A 17,285-nucleotide genomic window follows, 5' to 3' on the forward strand; every position below is an offset into this window, starting at 1 on the left:
TTTTACTGATCTTCCAGTTAATAATTTATTTTGCTAAGTCTAATCTGTTATTAAACCAATCCATTGAATTCTTAATTGCAGTAATTAGAATGCTATAGTTCTATTATTTCCACTTGATTCTATTTATAGATTCCAGTTCTCTGATGAAATTCTCCATCTCTTCATCTAATTTTCTTGAACATATAAAACATACTAATTTAAGTCGGTGTCTGATAAAGCTATGTGGGGAAATACGTTCAAGAATTCCATATATTTACATAAATGGCTTAGAAAAAAGTTTAGGGTGGAAAGCTGCCACCACGGGGCGAAAGCGTCCAAGGTTAGCTAGCGAGATTATTGTACCATTACAATAATTCCATATCACGCGTAACTTGTTATATCACCTGCAGGAAATTACTTTCCATCTGGTGCCAATATACTATTGTGCTTTGATCACAAACTCCACTTGCCCCCCCCTCCCCCGACCCTTTGCTTCTTACACACACAAGTTAACAATTACTATCTGATTGTTCTCTTCATGTTCACCACGTGTGTAAGATCTTGTTTTCTTCACATCACCATGTGTGTAAGATCTTGAGAGCTCAATATGCAGACAAAAGCTTTGTTTGGGGCTCTTGTCTCCTCCCAGACACTAGTCTCTCTCGTATTCAATTCTATGTCTGCTCTCTTGCTGCACAAGAGAGAACTCCAGACTCCTAGTCTGTGACAAAGCTAGTTTGTGGATACCAATGGGTTAGTTTCTATTGTCTGCTTTCTCTTGGTTTTTGGTCATTTAGTCTTATTACCTGGCATGTCTGATAATTTTTTACCCAATGTTGGAAACTATGAATGAAAATTTGTAGAAGCTCTTCATATTTTCAACAGAGGATTTAATTTTCTTCTGGTAAACACACAGAATATAGGTAGATTACCTACTGATCCAGTTGTGACTGGCCTGGTCCCTGTTTCTTCTTTCTCCTAAGTGTAGTTTTTCTGGGCTGAAAGGCTGGGGTGTTTCCCAGGCCTCTTCTTGATTGGCAATCAAATTTAAGTTTTGTCCCTAAAGCCTTGTGAGAGTTCCACATCTCTACTTAGCTTTTTAAGCAGTTAGCAACTACTTTGGTCTTGATTTCTCAGTGTCTCATCCTACATATGTGCCGCTTAGAAGTCAATGATTGCTTTAAGGAGAAATTGTGACAAGAAGGTCAGGTGCTTCTCAGAGTGTAGATAGTCTTTTCTCAATCTGTTGAACCTAGACTCTCGTGTCCTAACTGTTTCAGGCATTCACCTATGCCTTCATACAGTGGCTTTTATTCCTCCAGCTTTTTTGTTTTCTTCCTCCAGATTTTATAGGTATTCTTAGGGGGAGGTTAGTCTAACACTAGTTACTCCTTAATAACCAGAAGCAGAAGTCCAGCTCTGTGCTTTTAACCCTCCACTGTTGTGCCTCCCACCAGTCTCTTTTTACCCTCAAGTAGTATCAATTTCTCAATAACAGTAATGAACATGATAGACCCATATTGGAACAAGTACAGTTAAAATAAAAACCCATAAAACATATAGTTCCTGGTATCAGATATTTTCAGATACTTTATATTGACAATGTTTAGGAGCACCTGGGTGGCTCAGTCAGTTAAGCATCTGACCCTTGGTCTCGGCTCCGGTCATGATCTCACGATTTGTGAATTTGAGCCTCACATCAGCCTCTGCACTGACGGCACAGAGCCTGCTTGGGATTCTCTCTCTCCCTCTGTCTCTGTGCCCATCCGTGCTTTCTCTCTCTCTTCCTCACAAATAAATAAATCAACTTAAAAAAAAAAAAAAAGAGGAAATGTTTAACTACTGCATTAAAATTAGTTCTAAAGAAACAAGTAACTTTAACATGGTTGACCACAGCTATTTATTTGCTCTCTCCTAATACCCTACTACAATGACAGTAAAGGAATAAAAAACGAAATAACCCACAAAGAAAGCATGAAAAGCAAGCATTTCTGCCCCCTCCCATTCCCATGATATATGGGAATAATTAAAAGAAAAAAGCTTACAGCAAGTCTGTACGCAAGATGTGATTCTGTGACATTTCAAATTAAAATAAAACTGACTTCCATATAAAATTATGTTCCGTCCTCAGTCGGTCAACATGTTACCAACTGTTTTATGTTAATAGCAAATTTTCCATTTCTCCACAGGATAGCTATGACTTCAAATTCAAGAAAAATAATTTATAGATAACTTGTTATAGGAGCAAATCTTTCTGTTAATTTTGAGAAAATGCAGGAAGGGAAAAAAAGGGGGTGTACCTGAAAACAGCCCTTCACATTAAAACTAAACAATAAAGCAAAAGCCTACTATCCACTTCTATCTATCAGACACATCGCTTCTGCACCTAGTGAGATTTTAAAATGATTCAAATCTAAATTCCTATAAATGGCAAGTTTTAATGAAAACAGTGTCAGAACCATAACACTGCAATAATACAGGTATTATGAAAATGTTTTCTGTATTCAAAACCTGCAATTCTCAAAATGAAGGGAGGATTTACATGATCACTTGACTAGGATAGCTGTAAGTAATCCACTAGCACGCATTGAATAAGTACTGAGACTGCAGTAGCAGGGTTCAGTTAAATGAATGCAAAACACAGGGTGCAATTTCATTGCAATTTAAACTAGTTATTTAAAATACATGAGTGAATATAGATACAATTTGGATATACATGCAGCACAGTTAATAGCTATCAGGTAGCTGGAAAGACGAGAGGTAGGCTCTTCCGTCTAGAAAAACAGGAAAAATTAACTATAATGTACTAGTAGACAATTTTCTATGAAAGTATTGGGAAGACATTTATTCTTTTGGCAAAGCACAGGAAGCTGGATGAACTGTACTTTACACTTGGGAAGAAAAATAAGTTTCATGTCAGATGCAAGTCTTGCTATAATCATGTATGCATTTTAAATCTATAACTCAGTTATTTTGTAGTTAAATATAACAGAATTAATTATTCTGATGCAGCGGCTAATTAACTTATAATTACCTCTATTTTTTCTTTTGTCCAATTACCCTAAACCTTACGATTCCTGACATTTTCCTCTCCACCTGAATTATGTGTTGTTATTCTTCATTTTTTAAAAGGAATACCTGCTAATGTATGTCCTGAGCCTCTAAATTTATTGCCAGAAAAAAAGTACACAACAGCAATCTTTGTTACATTATCTGTAAGTTATGGCTTAATCCAATGAACAATCCTTTGTTAACTTCATCAAAAACCCTTATGAAACACACACAACATATCTGCAAGACACTGAACTAGGTGCTGAGAGAAATGTAAGTTCAAATAAGAGAGTCCATTTTTTTCAGTTTCAAAGAGGAGATAAACGAGCAGTTTCCTCATTCATAAAATGAAGCTAATACCCAATTCATAGTTCCCTGGAGAACATAATGTAATCACTTAGCACAATGTCTAGCCCTTGATAGCTTTTAATAAATGGGAATAGATATGCTGCAATTGCTACTCCGTCTCTACTTTTACAACAATAGTAAGTCTAAAATTATAATCCTTGGAATTACACATTTTGGCATTTTCTACATATCCATCCACATGGAAAAAAAAGATCATTTAAATAAACTATTTATTAAATGACAAACTAACATTAAGAAACTTTACAGGAAACCTTTCAAACGGTAAGACATTTTGCTGGAAAGCAAAATGTAAGTAAGATACTAAATACTTTGAAAACAATGATATTAAGGCATTCTAAAAAGTCACAAAATTTTTTCTGCAATACCAAATAAATAACATAATTGCTTTGTTTAATGGATACCTAAGAGGCAAATACCAATCACTGATCTCTGAGTAGTTGCTTTCTCATTGATTTACAGAACCATATTATCCTTCAAGTGAAGGAATATATTAGTCACATATTTTGGAATATTAGTGGAATGACCCACTCAGTAGTTATTTCACTCAATAATCTTCTAAATAAAAGGTGTTTTTCTGGAGTTCTTTGGAGGCAAAGGGACAAAGATACAAGTTATTTTTTAAGAATTAGTGGTAACTAGAGGAGGCTGGCTGGCTCAGTCAGTTAGGCATCCAACTCTTGATTTTGGCTCAGGTCATGATCTCAGTGTTTGTGAGATTGAGTCCCACATCAGGCTCTGTCCTGTCAATGGGGAGCCAGCTTGGGATTCTCTCTCTCTCCTCTCTCGGCTCCTTCCTCTGCTCATGTTCTAACTCTCTCAAAATGAATAAATAAACATTTTTAAAAAGAGTAGTAACTAAATATAAAAATGGAAAGATATATTAATTAACAGGCAATTTAAAAATCACAATTTTTTAACAAACATAAGAATATGTCTAATCTTACTAGTAACAGATCTATATTTTAAAATAATAACATGTCATGAATAGACACTTCTCCAAGAAGACATCCAGATAGCCAACTGACACATGAAAAAATGCTCAACATCACTCATCATCAGGGAAATACAAATCAAAACCACAGTGAGATACCACCTCACACCTGTCAGAATGGCTAACATTAACAACTCAGGCAACAATAGATGTTGGCGAGGATGCGGAGGAAGAGGATCTTTTTTTGCACTGCTGGTGGGAATGCAAACTGGTGCAGCCACTCTGGAAAACAGTATGGAGGTTCCTCAAAAAACTAAAAATAGAACTACCCTATGACCCAGCAATTGCACTACTAGATATTTATCCAAGGGATACAGGTGTGCTGTTTTGAAGGGACACATGCACCCCAATGTCTATAGCAGCACTGTGAACAATAGCCAAAGTATGGAAAGAGCCCAGATGTCCATTGATGGATGAATGGATAAAGAAGATGTGGTATATCTATACAATGGAGTATTACTCAGCAATCAAAAAGAATGAAATCTTGCCATTTGCAACTACATGGATGGAACTAGAAGGTATTATGCGAAGCGAAATTAGTCAGAGAAAGCCAAGTATCATATGACTTCACTCATATGAGGACTTTAAGATACAAAACAGATAAACATAAGGGAAAGGAAGCAAAAATAATACAAAAACAGGGAAGGGGACAAAACATAAGAGACTCTTAAATATGGAGAACAAACAAAGGTTACTGAAAGAGTGTGGGAGGGGGGATGGGCTAAAAGGGTAAGGGGCATTAAGGAATCTACTCCTGAAATCACTGTTGCACTATATGCTAACTTGGATGTAAATTAAAAAATTAATTAAAAATAAATAAAGGCAATGAGATAGTTAAAAACTGTTTATAGAATAGGGTAAAAATAGAGATAGAAGCAAAGAAAAATAAAGACAAAAACCATATAATTTAAAAAATAATAAATAAATAAATAAAATAGTAACATGTCATTTTTGCCTACACAATTTGTTAAGGTTGAACAAAAATAATATCCTACATTGATAAATATATTAGAACGGCACTCAAATATTGCTGGTAGAAATTTAATTTGATGCAACTTTTCTGGTGGCCATTTTGACAATGTGTTTCAAAAGCCTTTAAACATGCATATGCTTTGACCCTACATTCTACTTCTAGAAACATATTCTAGGAAAATAATCATGAATGAGAATATAAATAAGGTATAAGCATATTACATAATTTTCAGTACTGAAAAACTAAAAACAACCTAGATAATGGGGAATTTGTTAAAGTATGAGTCATACAATCAATCATTACTATATAGTGATTATAATACAACCATATGGAAGTAAACAAGATATCACAATATTAGAATACTATGCATCTTAAAAAAATTTTTTTTAATGTGCATTCATTTTTGAAAGACAGAAACTGAGCACAAGCAGGGGTGGGGCAGAGAGAGAGGGGGACACAGAATCTGAAGCAGGCTCCAGGCTCTGAGCTGTCAGCACAGAGCCCGACATGGGGCTCAAACTCACAAACCACGAGATCGTGACCCGAGCCGAAGTGGGACACTTAACCAACTGAGCCACCCAGACGCCCCTAGAATACTATGCATCTTTTAAAAATGAGAAAGTTCTGTACATATCAAAACAGAATTATCTATATTATATATTGCTAACTAAAGAAAAGTTATGTGCAGAAATGTGTATATGGCATACTGCCATTTCTGTAAAAAAAAGAAAAAAGAAAAAATTACATATACATATTTGTTTCATTAAGCATATATTATATCTGGAAGACATAAGGGAATACCTACGGAAAAAAGAAATGAGTATCTAGAGACAGAGTAGGAATATACTCTTGTATACTCTTGTGTACCTGTGGATTTTGAATCATGTGAATACATTTCTATTTCTATAAGTAAAATAATGTCATAGAATATTAAATAACATAGGAAGGAGTTCTGCTTTCAATTAAGCTAAGTAAGTTCCTATCAGACCAACCCTCCCTTAGATAACTATAAACTTGGGATGTAATACAAACTATCAGGCACCTGCGTGGCTCAGTCGGTTAAGTATGTGACTTTGGCTCAGGGCATGATCCTGAGAGATCATGGGTTCGAGTCCTGAATCAGGTGAGCTTGAGCCCCACTTGGGTGAACACAAGCCCCACTTTGGGTGAGTCCCACTTCTCTCTCTCTCATTGTCTCTCTCTCTCTCCCTCCCTCCCTCCCTCTCTCTCTTTGCCCTCACTTGCACCCTCTCTCTTTCTCAAAAAAAATACAGACTACCTGAAGGTTCTTTCCAGTGAACAAAAGCAGGAAAATTCTGGAGGGGGACATTTGGAAGATGGGATGAAACACAGGATGAATTTCCTATTTGTGTTCTGGCTTTAGCTCAAGGGAAGGCCACAGTCAATGCTGTGCAGTATTGTGCAGGTATTTACAGAAAATCTCCGTCTATCTGGCTTGAAGAACCAGAGGTCAACCACAGGTACTAGAAAGGGAAGGAGGAATCCCATAAAAGACGGAGTTACAGAGAAGAACCCCCAAATTCTGTGGAAAAAAAAAAAAACCTGCCCAAATCTCCATCTGCTGTGTGAATCGCCATGTGAGGCAGTTTGCAAGCAGCTCAGCTAAAGATGAAAGAACTCAGCTGAAATTTGAGTTGCCCGCCCGTTGGGTTTACAGATTGAGTACAACCAATTAAATTGTCTGCCAAATCAAGAGTTCTTTCTTTTTCGGTGAATTTCGGTGGTTTGTGGCTTTCAAGGAATTAGTTCATTTCCTTTACTTACTGAATACACTTAGAGCTGTTTGTAGTATTCCTCTATTACCTTCCTTATTGTGCTGTGGTTGATAATGGTATTTCTCTTCCTGACATATAACTTGTGTTGTTTTCCTCTTTTTCTTTGTCAAACTGTCTACAGTGTATCAATTTTATTGCTCTTTTCAAAGAACCAGCTTTTGGTTTGATCAATTTTCTCCACTGCTTTGTTACTTTCAATGTTATTGATTTCTGCTCTTGTTTTTATTATTTCCTTACTTTTCCTTGACTGGGATTTTTGTTTGGTTTGGTTTGTTTGATTCATTTTGTTTCCTTTCTTTTTTTTTTATTTAAAAAAATTTTTTTAATGTTTTTTTTATTTTTGAGAGAGGGAGAAACGGACCACAAGTGGGGGAGGGTTAGAGAGAGGAGACACAGAATCCGAAGCAGGCTCCAGGTTCTGAGCTGTCAGCACAGAGCTTGACGTGGGGCTCAAACTCACAAACCAGGAGATCATGACCTGAGCCCAAGTCAGACGCTTAACCAACTGAGCCACCCAGGTGCCTCCATTTTGTTTCATTTCTTAAGGTTGAAAGTTTAAGTATATTATTGATTTAAGACCTTTCTTATTATGTTCTGTGGCACTAAATGCTATAAATTTCCCTGTAAGCACTACTTTTGCTGCATCCCATAAATTTTGGTATATTCATTTTCACTTCATTCCACTCAAAATATTTTCTAATTTCCCTTGAGACTTCTTTTTTTGACCCACAGATTAAAAGTATGTTGTGCAATTTCCAAGTATTTGGGGACTTTCCAGATATCCTTCTAAAATTGATTTTTAATTTCATTTCATTATCACCAGAAACCATCCTTTGCTCACTGTTTCTTTTAAATTTGGTAAGATTTGTTTCATGACCCAGGATATGGGTAATCTTGATGTTTGATGTGCACTTGAAAAGAATATATGTTACGCTGTTGTTGGGTGGAGTATCCTATAAATAATCAGTTAGATATAGTGGTTGATGGTATTATTCAGGTTTTTTATTATCCTTGCAGATTTCCTGTCCAGTGGTTCTTCTGATAACTAAAAGAGAAGTACTGAAGTCTCCAATTATAATTATGAAATTGTCTATTTTTCCTTTCAATTCTGTCAGTTCTTCATGTATTTTGAAGTTTTGTTGTTAGATGCATATATATTTACCAGGGAAACATAATAAGCCTAAAATAACCTTTCTTTGATTATGTAGTGTCCCTCTTTCTCCCTGGTATTTCATCTTGCTCTAAAGTCTAATTTGTCTAAGGGCACCTGGGTGGCTCAGTCGGTTGAGCATCTGACTTAGGCTCAGGTTTGTTGGTTCAAACCCTGCATCAGGCTCTGTGTTGATAGCTCAGAGCATGGAGCCTGCTTCAGATTCTGTGTCTCCTTCTCCTTCTGCCCCTCCCTGCTCACGCTCTGTCTCTCTCTCTCTCTCTCTCTCTCAGAAATGAATACATGTTTAAAAAAATTTAAAAATAAAAGAATTATTATCCTCTCAAAATTATACAGTGCTTCAGTCATCTCAGAGGAAAAAAAAGCTTACAATATCAGTTTACAAAATTTCAGTTTAATAAAACTATATCTCTACTAAGAATAATTCCCCTTAAACCAGATTTTATCATATCCACATTATACCTAGACAAAATATAATTTTTCATTCTGATATTATTCCAATGATAAAATTACCTTTGTGCTTATTCAGAAGCTTGTAGCCTTCACAGTATCTGCCTGGTGAAAGCATCATCTTGGCTGTGTCAAGATAAGAGTATGTTGCAGCAAAATCAAACTCCGTTTTACCATCCCACCAACCTTTCTGCTTAGCATAGTTTCTCAGGTCTGGATGTTCCCGATCAATCTTGGTTGTTATAGAAAGCTGATTAGAAATATTACGAACTCCCTCTATTTTTAAAGAAGAACAAGGAAAGGGAAGAGAAAAATCACATTTAACATACTGTATTTATCTGTACATTATAATTATTAACCACTATTTAAATGTGAATGTAGACTTCTCATCTATTACACACTCAAAGAGATAAAAGAATTACTTAAAAAAAATTTTTTTTAAGTTTATTCATTTTGAGAGAGACAGAGCATGTGAATAGGGAAGGGGCAGAGAGAAAAGGAGAGAGAATCCCAAGCAGGCTCCATACTGTCAGGACAGAGCCTGACACAGTGTTCAATCCCACGAAATGTGAGATCATGACCTGAGCTGAAGTCAGACACATAAGTGACTGAGCCACCCAGGCACCCCCTAGAAGTTACTTTTTAAGAAGTAGTCATAAATAATATTAGAACAGAAATATAAGACTTTGCAAATATCATGGCACTAAGTTATAACAAATTTTCAACTAAAAAACAAAACAGGTGGGAGGGAGGGGAGGGTGGGTGATGGGTATTGAGGAGAGCATCTTTTGGGATGAGCACTGGGTGTTGTATGGAAACCAATTTGACAATAAACTTCATATATTGGAAAAAATAAATAATAAATAAATAATAAAAAACAAAACAGAAGAAACAATAAAAACCAGTTCTAAAGAGATCACAGTAAATAAAAGAGATCACGAAAAATGAAAATTGATGAATGTTTTAAAACAGATTTAGAATAACACTCTGACAAGTAGAAATCAATTGCCCCCCAATTAGAAAATAATAAAATGTCTAAATTCACTTTTATATCTTAACAAACACACAGGCAAAATATAAAATGAAATGTCCATCAAAACTGGCAATGACTTATTTTGAAAAATAACATCCAAATCCTCCAAAGCTCAAGGCTACCTTCATGAAGACTTTCTGAATTTTTCCAGTCCACAATTACTTTTCCCTTCTCTAACTGTTCACAGCATCTATGTGCCTGAATCATTCATGCAACATGTAATATTTTCTCATGTGTACCTTATCTCCCCTGTAAAACTAGGAGATCCAGGAGGTAAGTACATAGGAAGTACATGATCATGCTTAAGCACAAGACTGTACTCTAATGAAAGAATATTGAACTGAGAGTCAGGATGGAAAGATTTAAATTCTAAGCCTTTCAATCACTGCCTTGAGTAAATCACATCCCTTTTCTGGATTTCCTCACTTTAAAAATGAAAGGAATATTTGATCACAAAGAAACCACGAAAAACATGTAAAGCAACCCAAAACAATCAAATTGTGTTACTTTACTCAGTGTTTATGCTTTACTATAATATCAACATATTCTTTCCAACCCTAATGGACAGACACAAATCCCCAGCAACACTCCCCTTGCCTTACCTCCTTATGCATGTGTGATCAAATTTTTGAGTTCAGCCCAAAGGTAAATGAGGAAGAAATGGCAAGGGGTTATTAAGTGGAAAAGTACTATAAAACAGCCAAGAGCAGCTGCACAGAAAATATATACAGGTTATATAAAATTAATATCATAATATGAAAAAGAGATAACATCATCTTTTCCTCTTTTTCTGAAAAGTTTTTTATAGTGCTCTTTCACTATTACATTCTTTCACATTTTTTTTTTTCATTTCCCCTGCACTTTAACCCTTTATTGCACTGGATTATAAATCTTGAGAAACAATTAAATGCAATGTCTACAGTTAAGGGGGTTATTTTATTAATTGTAAAACAAATTAAAAACAAATTAAATCATGAGAAGTTGTCCATACCTTGTACTTTTTCTGCTGCCCAGTACTTCCCTGCAGTCTCCAGAATCCAGGCTTCTTTCCTATCAGCTATCAGGAAACTGTTGTGATAGCTGAATACCATCCTACCCTCTGAACAATTTCCACCCTGGCCATATTTTTCTAATAGATCAACAATGACATTGAGGGCTTTTTCAGCTGTATCAGCTCTTTCAAGGCCAAGTCTAAAATAAAAATATTAAAATAAATCAGATTAAAATAAATCTCCATTATTTTTCTTAAATAATTTCATGCACATGAGATTTTATTTTATATTCAAAATAAAAGTTCTTTTTTAAGAACTTTATCTGTTTTAAGTTAACAGATAAACTGAAATCCAACTTTAAAAAAAATTTTTTTTAACGTTTATTATTTTTGAGAGAGACAGAGAGACAGAGACAGAGCACAAGAGAGAGAGGGGCAGAAGAGAGCGAGAGACACAGAATCTGAAGCAGGCTCCAGGCTCCAAGCTGTCAGCACAGAGCTCAGTGCAGGGCTCGAACTCACAAACTGTGAGAACATGACCTGAGCCGAAGCTGAATGCTTAACTGACTGAGCCACCCAGGCACCCCTGAAATCCAACTTCTAAGCCATTCCTTCTGAAGTCAGTTTGAAATCATGAAAATAAAGTTTTTGGAGTGAAATAGCTCAATGTTAAAATTCCAATGTGGTAACTTATTGCCAAGTTGCTTTATCTCTGTACCTCAGGTATCTCATCTGTAAAATGAGGATAATAATATATAGTCCATGAGTTACTGTGAGAATTAAGGTCTGATAAAGTATATTTGGTATTTCCAATAAACCATAATTTTCAACTCCTTCTCTCAATGATATTTGAGTCTTCAAATTACATGCCTATATGGGCATACTTTGGAGATAATGCAGGAGCAGTTACAGGCCACTGGAATAAAATGAATATTGCGAAAAGTGAGTCAAATGAATTTTTTGGTTTCCAAGTGTATATAAAAGTTATGTTCACACTATACTGTAGTCTATTAAGTATGCAACAGCATTACGTCTAAAAAAACAATTATATACCTTAATTTAAAAATTAATTTAAAACTATTGCTAAAAAATGCTAACCATTATCTGAGCTTTCAATAAGTTATAATCACTGATTACAGATCACCATAATATAATAATAATAAAAAGTTTGAAATAGTGTGAGAACTGGGGCACCTGGGTGACTCAGTCAGTTGAGCGTCCAACTCTTGGTTTTGGCTCAGGTCATGATCTCACAGCTCATGAGTTCAAACCCCACATCGGGCTCTGTGCTGACAGTGCAGACCTGCTTGGGATTCTCCCTCCCTCTCTCTGCCCCTCCCCTACTCATGCTGTCTCTGTCTCCCTCAAAATAAATAAATATACTTAAAAAATACACAAATAAAAAAAAATAGCGCAAGGCACAAAAATCGTGTGATACCAAAATGTGACACAGAGACACAAAGTGAGCAAATGCTATTGTAAAAAATGGCACCAACAGACTTGCCTGACACAGCATCGCCACAAACCTTCCATTTCTAAAAAATGCAATATCTGTGAAGTGCCATAAAGGAAACCATAATAAAGTGAGGTATGCCTGTATTCTAAAGCATTTTAACACAAACTATGAAGTATCGACATCCCCAAAATGGGACAAAAATAGGAAAATAAAACTGGCAAGAGTTATACCGAAATTAAAATTTTAGACATGGTCTGTACCAGAAAAATATAACTAAAAAATAACCTGACAAGATCCATGCCCAGTAGCGCCTCTTCATCACACACTTCTTCTCTTCCCCATACAGCTTCATTCCCAATGCAAACTCCATGCTCGTTGGCTCCCATTTCTGCCCCCCATAACCAAGCTGGGCGACTGAGGACAACAGCATATGTTTCAGGAACTTGATCAATTTCTATGTAAGTACACTGTAAAGAAAGGCATAACAACAACCATAAAACCCACAAGAAAAAGTTACCAAATTCTAGAATCCTAAAAATCAATCAGAAGACATGTCCGTTATGAAATAAAGTATAACTAACTTAAAAATTTCAATAATAAAGTCATTACCCTTAAAACATATTCAGAATTGACCCTAAAGCTTTTATTCATTCAAATATTTACTAAGCATCTCCTCTTATAAAGTACTCTGCTAAGAGATATGTTAGTTACAAAGATGAATTAGATACAGATCTTGCTTTCAAGAAACTAAGACTTGCACATTAACTAAAATATAACAAAATGTAAAGTATAAGGGCTGTGAAGAAAAATAAAAATGAGGTGCTAACGGAAGCTCAGTCTATAGAGAGATAGTTTCTAGTTGTGAAATCTTGAAACATTTTGTAGAGGAGGATGTATTGAGTTGATGCTTAAGGGAGGAGACCTCAATCTCAATGTCTAGTATTTCTTAATTAGTGACCTAAGTCCCATATGTTAGCCCTTACATACAAGAGAATTGCTTGTATGAATTACATACAAGAGAATTATGTAGCATGTGAAAGTCAACCATCTGGTATGTCCACAGTAGTGAAAAGAATAAGAACCACTGGCTTCAGAACAGGAGAAATTTAAACATAAAGAGAGAAAGTGGAAAGGGACCCATGATGAATAAATAGTCTCAGCAAAAGAAAAAAAAATTTCCCTGTATACAGAAAACATCTAATATTTAATATATTTTATTATTAGAATATCAATAAAATGAAATCTAAAAAATATATGTTAGCAATAAAAGCATAATATGAAACTTTAAGTTCCGTGTTGAATGGGTTTTTAATAAAAATTTTTAAAAGGATCGTTTAATTAATGTGTGTACTACCGAATGATTGCATAAAATGCATATTAATAATGTAACCACAGGGCCCCATAAACCTTTTTTGATGTTAAAACTGTTATTTCCAGAGATTGGAATGACTTTCTCTATTCTACACCAATCAGAATCCTTTCTGGCCATCAAACTCCAGCTGAATCCCAGCTCCTGGGGAAGCCTTCCTCGATCTCTAGTCTGAATTAATTGCTCCTTCTCTATTGCTGACACAACTTGTGGCTCTTATTAAAGCATCCCACTTTATAATGGGGTTAATTACATACACATCCTATTCCTCTACTAGACTCTAAGCTCCTGGAAGACAGAACTAGTCTTGACAGCAGGCGTTAAATCCTTGCCCTATTTGACATGCTTGCATATGATAAACATTCGAATATTTGATCAAAGAATCAACAACTATTTCTATTGTTTTTTCAGCTTCCTCCAAATCACTGAAATAAAAGACCAGAAGTCTAATTCTGACTCAAATTATTTTTCAAATTTAAATTCTTGAATTTTTAACTTCTAGAGTCTCTGCCAAATAATTAGCTAATTAAAAAGCTGCTTATGCTATTTTTAAAGAAAACTATTGCTAACAAAACATGTACTTCACCTACCTGAAGATGTTCTCTCAGGTTCTCATGAACTGCAGCAGGAAAATAAACTACCTCCTGTACTTCATCACACAATCTATCTGAATTTTTTCCAAAAATAATCCTGTTATCAACCGTTGCTGGAGGTAATGCCACAAAAGTATCACAGGAACAAGGTTCCATTTTTTAAAAACTAAAAAACATATAGAAGATTCAAAATAAAAAGGGAGAAACATTTTTAGTATATACAAAACAAAGAGTTTTACTTGACAACCAAGGGATGTTATTGCCATATCAAATAAAGAGTGTTCATTAACGTTTTAAACTTTATACTGCACTACAAAAATCTGTAAGAAAATGACTTGGGAATGAATCTTGTACTACAAGAATCAATAAGAAAATGATATTACAAGTAACTTCTTCTAGTCTATAGGTTAAATTTATCCTCTAAGATCTTTCTCTCCCGAAGTTTTCCCTGAATCTCCTTTCAGTATTTCCACATTTGGGAACCCATGCACTTAACTCTACTGCTATGAAGACTATATTTGTGTACGCCTATGAGTTTCCATATTTGTGCACATATATGAGTCTCCTTCTGGACAATAAAATCCATGAGGGCTGGGAGCGTGCTTTATTAATCTTTGTACACTCATCACCTGAAGTTATGAAATGTCCCAGTATTTCCTCAAAGGAAGGAAGGGGTCTCCTTTGAGCTGGAGAAGAATACACCCAGATTATAATACTGAGAAGACTGAAATTTTAAGACTCACTGAATCAGACAAATACAAAAACATGTCAATCAAAATACCAAACTGTTGATATGTCTAGGAAGAAGTTCACATACATAACTTATAAATCCTGATTGTAGAATTTAGTATCAAGATTGTGTCTTCATTTGTAATTTGCAAAACCCGAAATCCTCAGTTTTGGTAGATCATATTTGCTTCCAGAATGGACATACTGTTTTAGAGATTCCTGCTTTCCCTTATTTTATAATGCCCAAACTTTAGAATGGCTTTACACAAACAGATACTAGCAGTTTATTTTATTAAAAAAATTTTTTTTTGAGACAGAGAGAGAATTTTAACCAGGATCCATGGTCAGCGACCCTGGGATCAGGACCTGAGCAGAACTCAAGATTGGATGATCCACTGACTGAGTCACCCAGGTAACCCATACAAGCAGTTTAAAAACAAAAAGTTTAATAAATGTTTCATTCAAAAGAAAACAAGTGACTCAAGTAAGAAAGAAACACATTCAGCCTGAAACTCCTAACACTTTACTCTTTTCTTGTTATTTAAAGAGAGAAGTCACGATTGCTGCTGTTCTTTTCTGTGTAAATTTCAATCTTCATGTCCTAGGTCACGTTCTATTTGTGTTCCAAAGTTAGTTATACCACTGCATGACCTTGGCAAGCTATTCAATCTCGAACTAAGCCTTCTGCCTCATCGGTAAATATCTCAGGAGGTTGTTATTAGAATTTAAAAAGACAGTGTGGGGGCGCCTGGGTGGCTCAGTCGGTTAAGCGTCCGACTTCGGCTCAGGTCATGATCTCACGGTCCCTGGGTTCGAGCCCCGTGTCGGGCTCGGTGCTGACAGCTCAGAGCCTGGAGCCTGTTTCAGATTCTGTGTCTCCTTCTCTCTGTGACCCTCCTCCATTCATGCTTTGTCTCTCTCTGTCTCAAAAATAAATAAACGTTAAAAAAAAAATTAAAAAAAAAAAGTGTGTAAAGCGTTTTTGCACAGTGCAAGGAACCTATCAGACACTCAAATGAAAGCTGTTATTATTGGGCAGAAGAGTATATTTCTCATAAAAGGCTTATTCTTGTTATCATACCCACCCCCTCCTTGCTGAGGATTTGGTTGGTGGATCCCCTACAGCAAAGCAGCCATGTCCACTCAAAACCCTGGAGTCTGAAGGGCCGTCAAAATGCGCTAGATGATCTATGCTAACTGGAGTCATACGAGAAGCTAAGGAAACACGCCACCTACTTAGGAAAACGCCTAGCACATTTAGAAGGGGATGGCTTGAGAGTCTTTATTAACTCCCAGTACGCATTCATCATCAACAAATGTTTAGGAACATCTTTCTGAACCAGGCACGGTACAGCTGAGAATCCTCGCTCTTATGGAGTTGACATTCCATTTTATATGCTTTAGTTCCCCAAGCGTTTTTAGAAATATCACATCGTTTGATCCACCCGATCCGTACGTACTACAGTTTGGACGAGAAGTACTATTTTCAAAACGCAGACGAGAAAACTCGGTGCGGAGAACTTTATGTACCTGGAGTCAGAGTTCACAGAATAAAGAGGACGAACTTCAAGCACCCCTTGCCACCCAGCACACACTCTGCACCCCAGCTGGCGGCGCTCAGCCCGCAGCCGGCTCACCCCAGACCCGGGGCCTCTCCCGGAGCCCCTCGGTCCCGCCGCGCCACAGCGCGCGGCTTCCCACCTAGCACCACAACTTTGCACGCCACACCCCCCGTTCACGCCCCTCACCTGGTCTAGGAACTACCCTCAGTGAAAGGGGTTAGGGGTGTGCTAGGGCGGGCGGAGGAGCTAGTGGCCGGAAGCTGTCACCTTTGACCGCGGAAGTTCCCGCTGCCACTGGAGGCGCAGTTCCGGTTAGGCGGCAGTATTTGTTTACGTTGTTCACAGTTCCAGTGGCCGCCGGCCCCAGCTTAGGCTTCAAGATGGGGAAGTCTTTTGCCAATTTCATGTGCAAGAAGGACTTTCATCCCGCCTCCAAATCCAATATCAAGAAAGTGAGTAAGGGGAGCCGGGTAGGGTTCTGGCTCTTGGCGCCTGGGATCCCCAGGGCTGGAGGTGATGAAAGTGGTTGTGTCTGTGGGATTTCTGGAACAGTCGCCGCTTCCCCAGGCCTGACACCCTGGTCTTCCCGCCCCTTTTTCTCTGCTGAGAAACTCGCTAATAAAGCTGGCCTCGACGCTTATTCTCCATCAGCCGGGAGGCGGGCAGCCTTCGTCTGCCCGGTCGGCTTGTCATCTAGAATGTGTAAATCTGTAAGATACGAAGTATGATCATATGGTTCCTCGTTACTTTCTCAACTGTTTTTGGTTTTGTC

General features: G+C 36.8%; 2 protein-coding genes across 2 annotated transcripts in view; one reads left to right on the plus strand and one right to left on the minus strand.

Annotated features, from left to right (window-relative positions):
* Positions 1–16,796, minus strand: part of SCRN3 (secernin 3) — a 37,601-nt gene extending 20,805 nt beyond the window's left edge. The window contains exons 1-5 of the mRNA XM_060621762.3: positions 16,700–16,796; positions 14,220–14,388; positions 12,546–12,727; positions 10,805–11,004; positions 8,844–9,056 (exon numbers count right to left, since the gene is read on the minus strand). Coding sequence (XP_060477745.1) covers positions 8,844–9,056; positions 10,805–11,004; positions 12,546–12,727; positions 14,220–14,378 — 754 coding nt within the window. The 5' untranslated portion in view covers positions 14,379–14,388; positions 16,700–16,796. The remainder of the gene's footprint in view (positions 1–8,843; positions 9,057–10,804; positions 11,005–12,545; positions 12,728–14,219; positions 14,389–16,699) is intronic.
* Positions 16,797–16,806: 10 nt separating this feature from the next.
* The window catches only part of CIRSR (corepressor of RBPJ and splicing regulator), a 46,517-nt gene continuing 46,038 nt past the window's right edge, over positions 16,807–17,285 (plus strand). Inside the window, exon 1 of the mRNA XM_060621765.2 lies at positions 16,807–16,965. Within this exon, the coding sequence (XP_060477748.1) occupies positions 16,894–16,965 (72 nt within the window). The 5' untranslated portion in view covers positions 16,807–16,893. The remainder of the gene's footprint in view (positions 16,966–17,285) is intronic.

The sequence above is a fragment of the Panthera onca genome, chromosome C1, assembly GCF_046562875.1.
Source record: "Panthera onca isolate mPanOnc1 chromosome C1, mPanOnc1 haplotype 2, whole genome shotgun sequence".
Lineage (NCBI taxonomy): Eukaryota > Metazoa > Chordata > Mammalia > Carnivora > Felidae > Panthera > Panthera onca.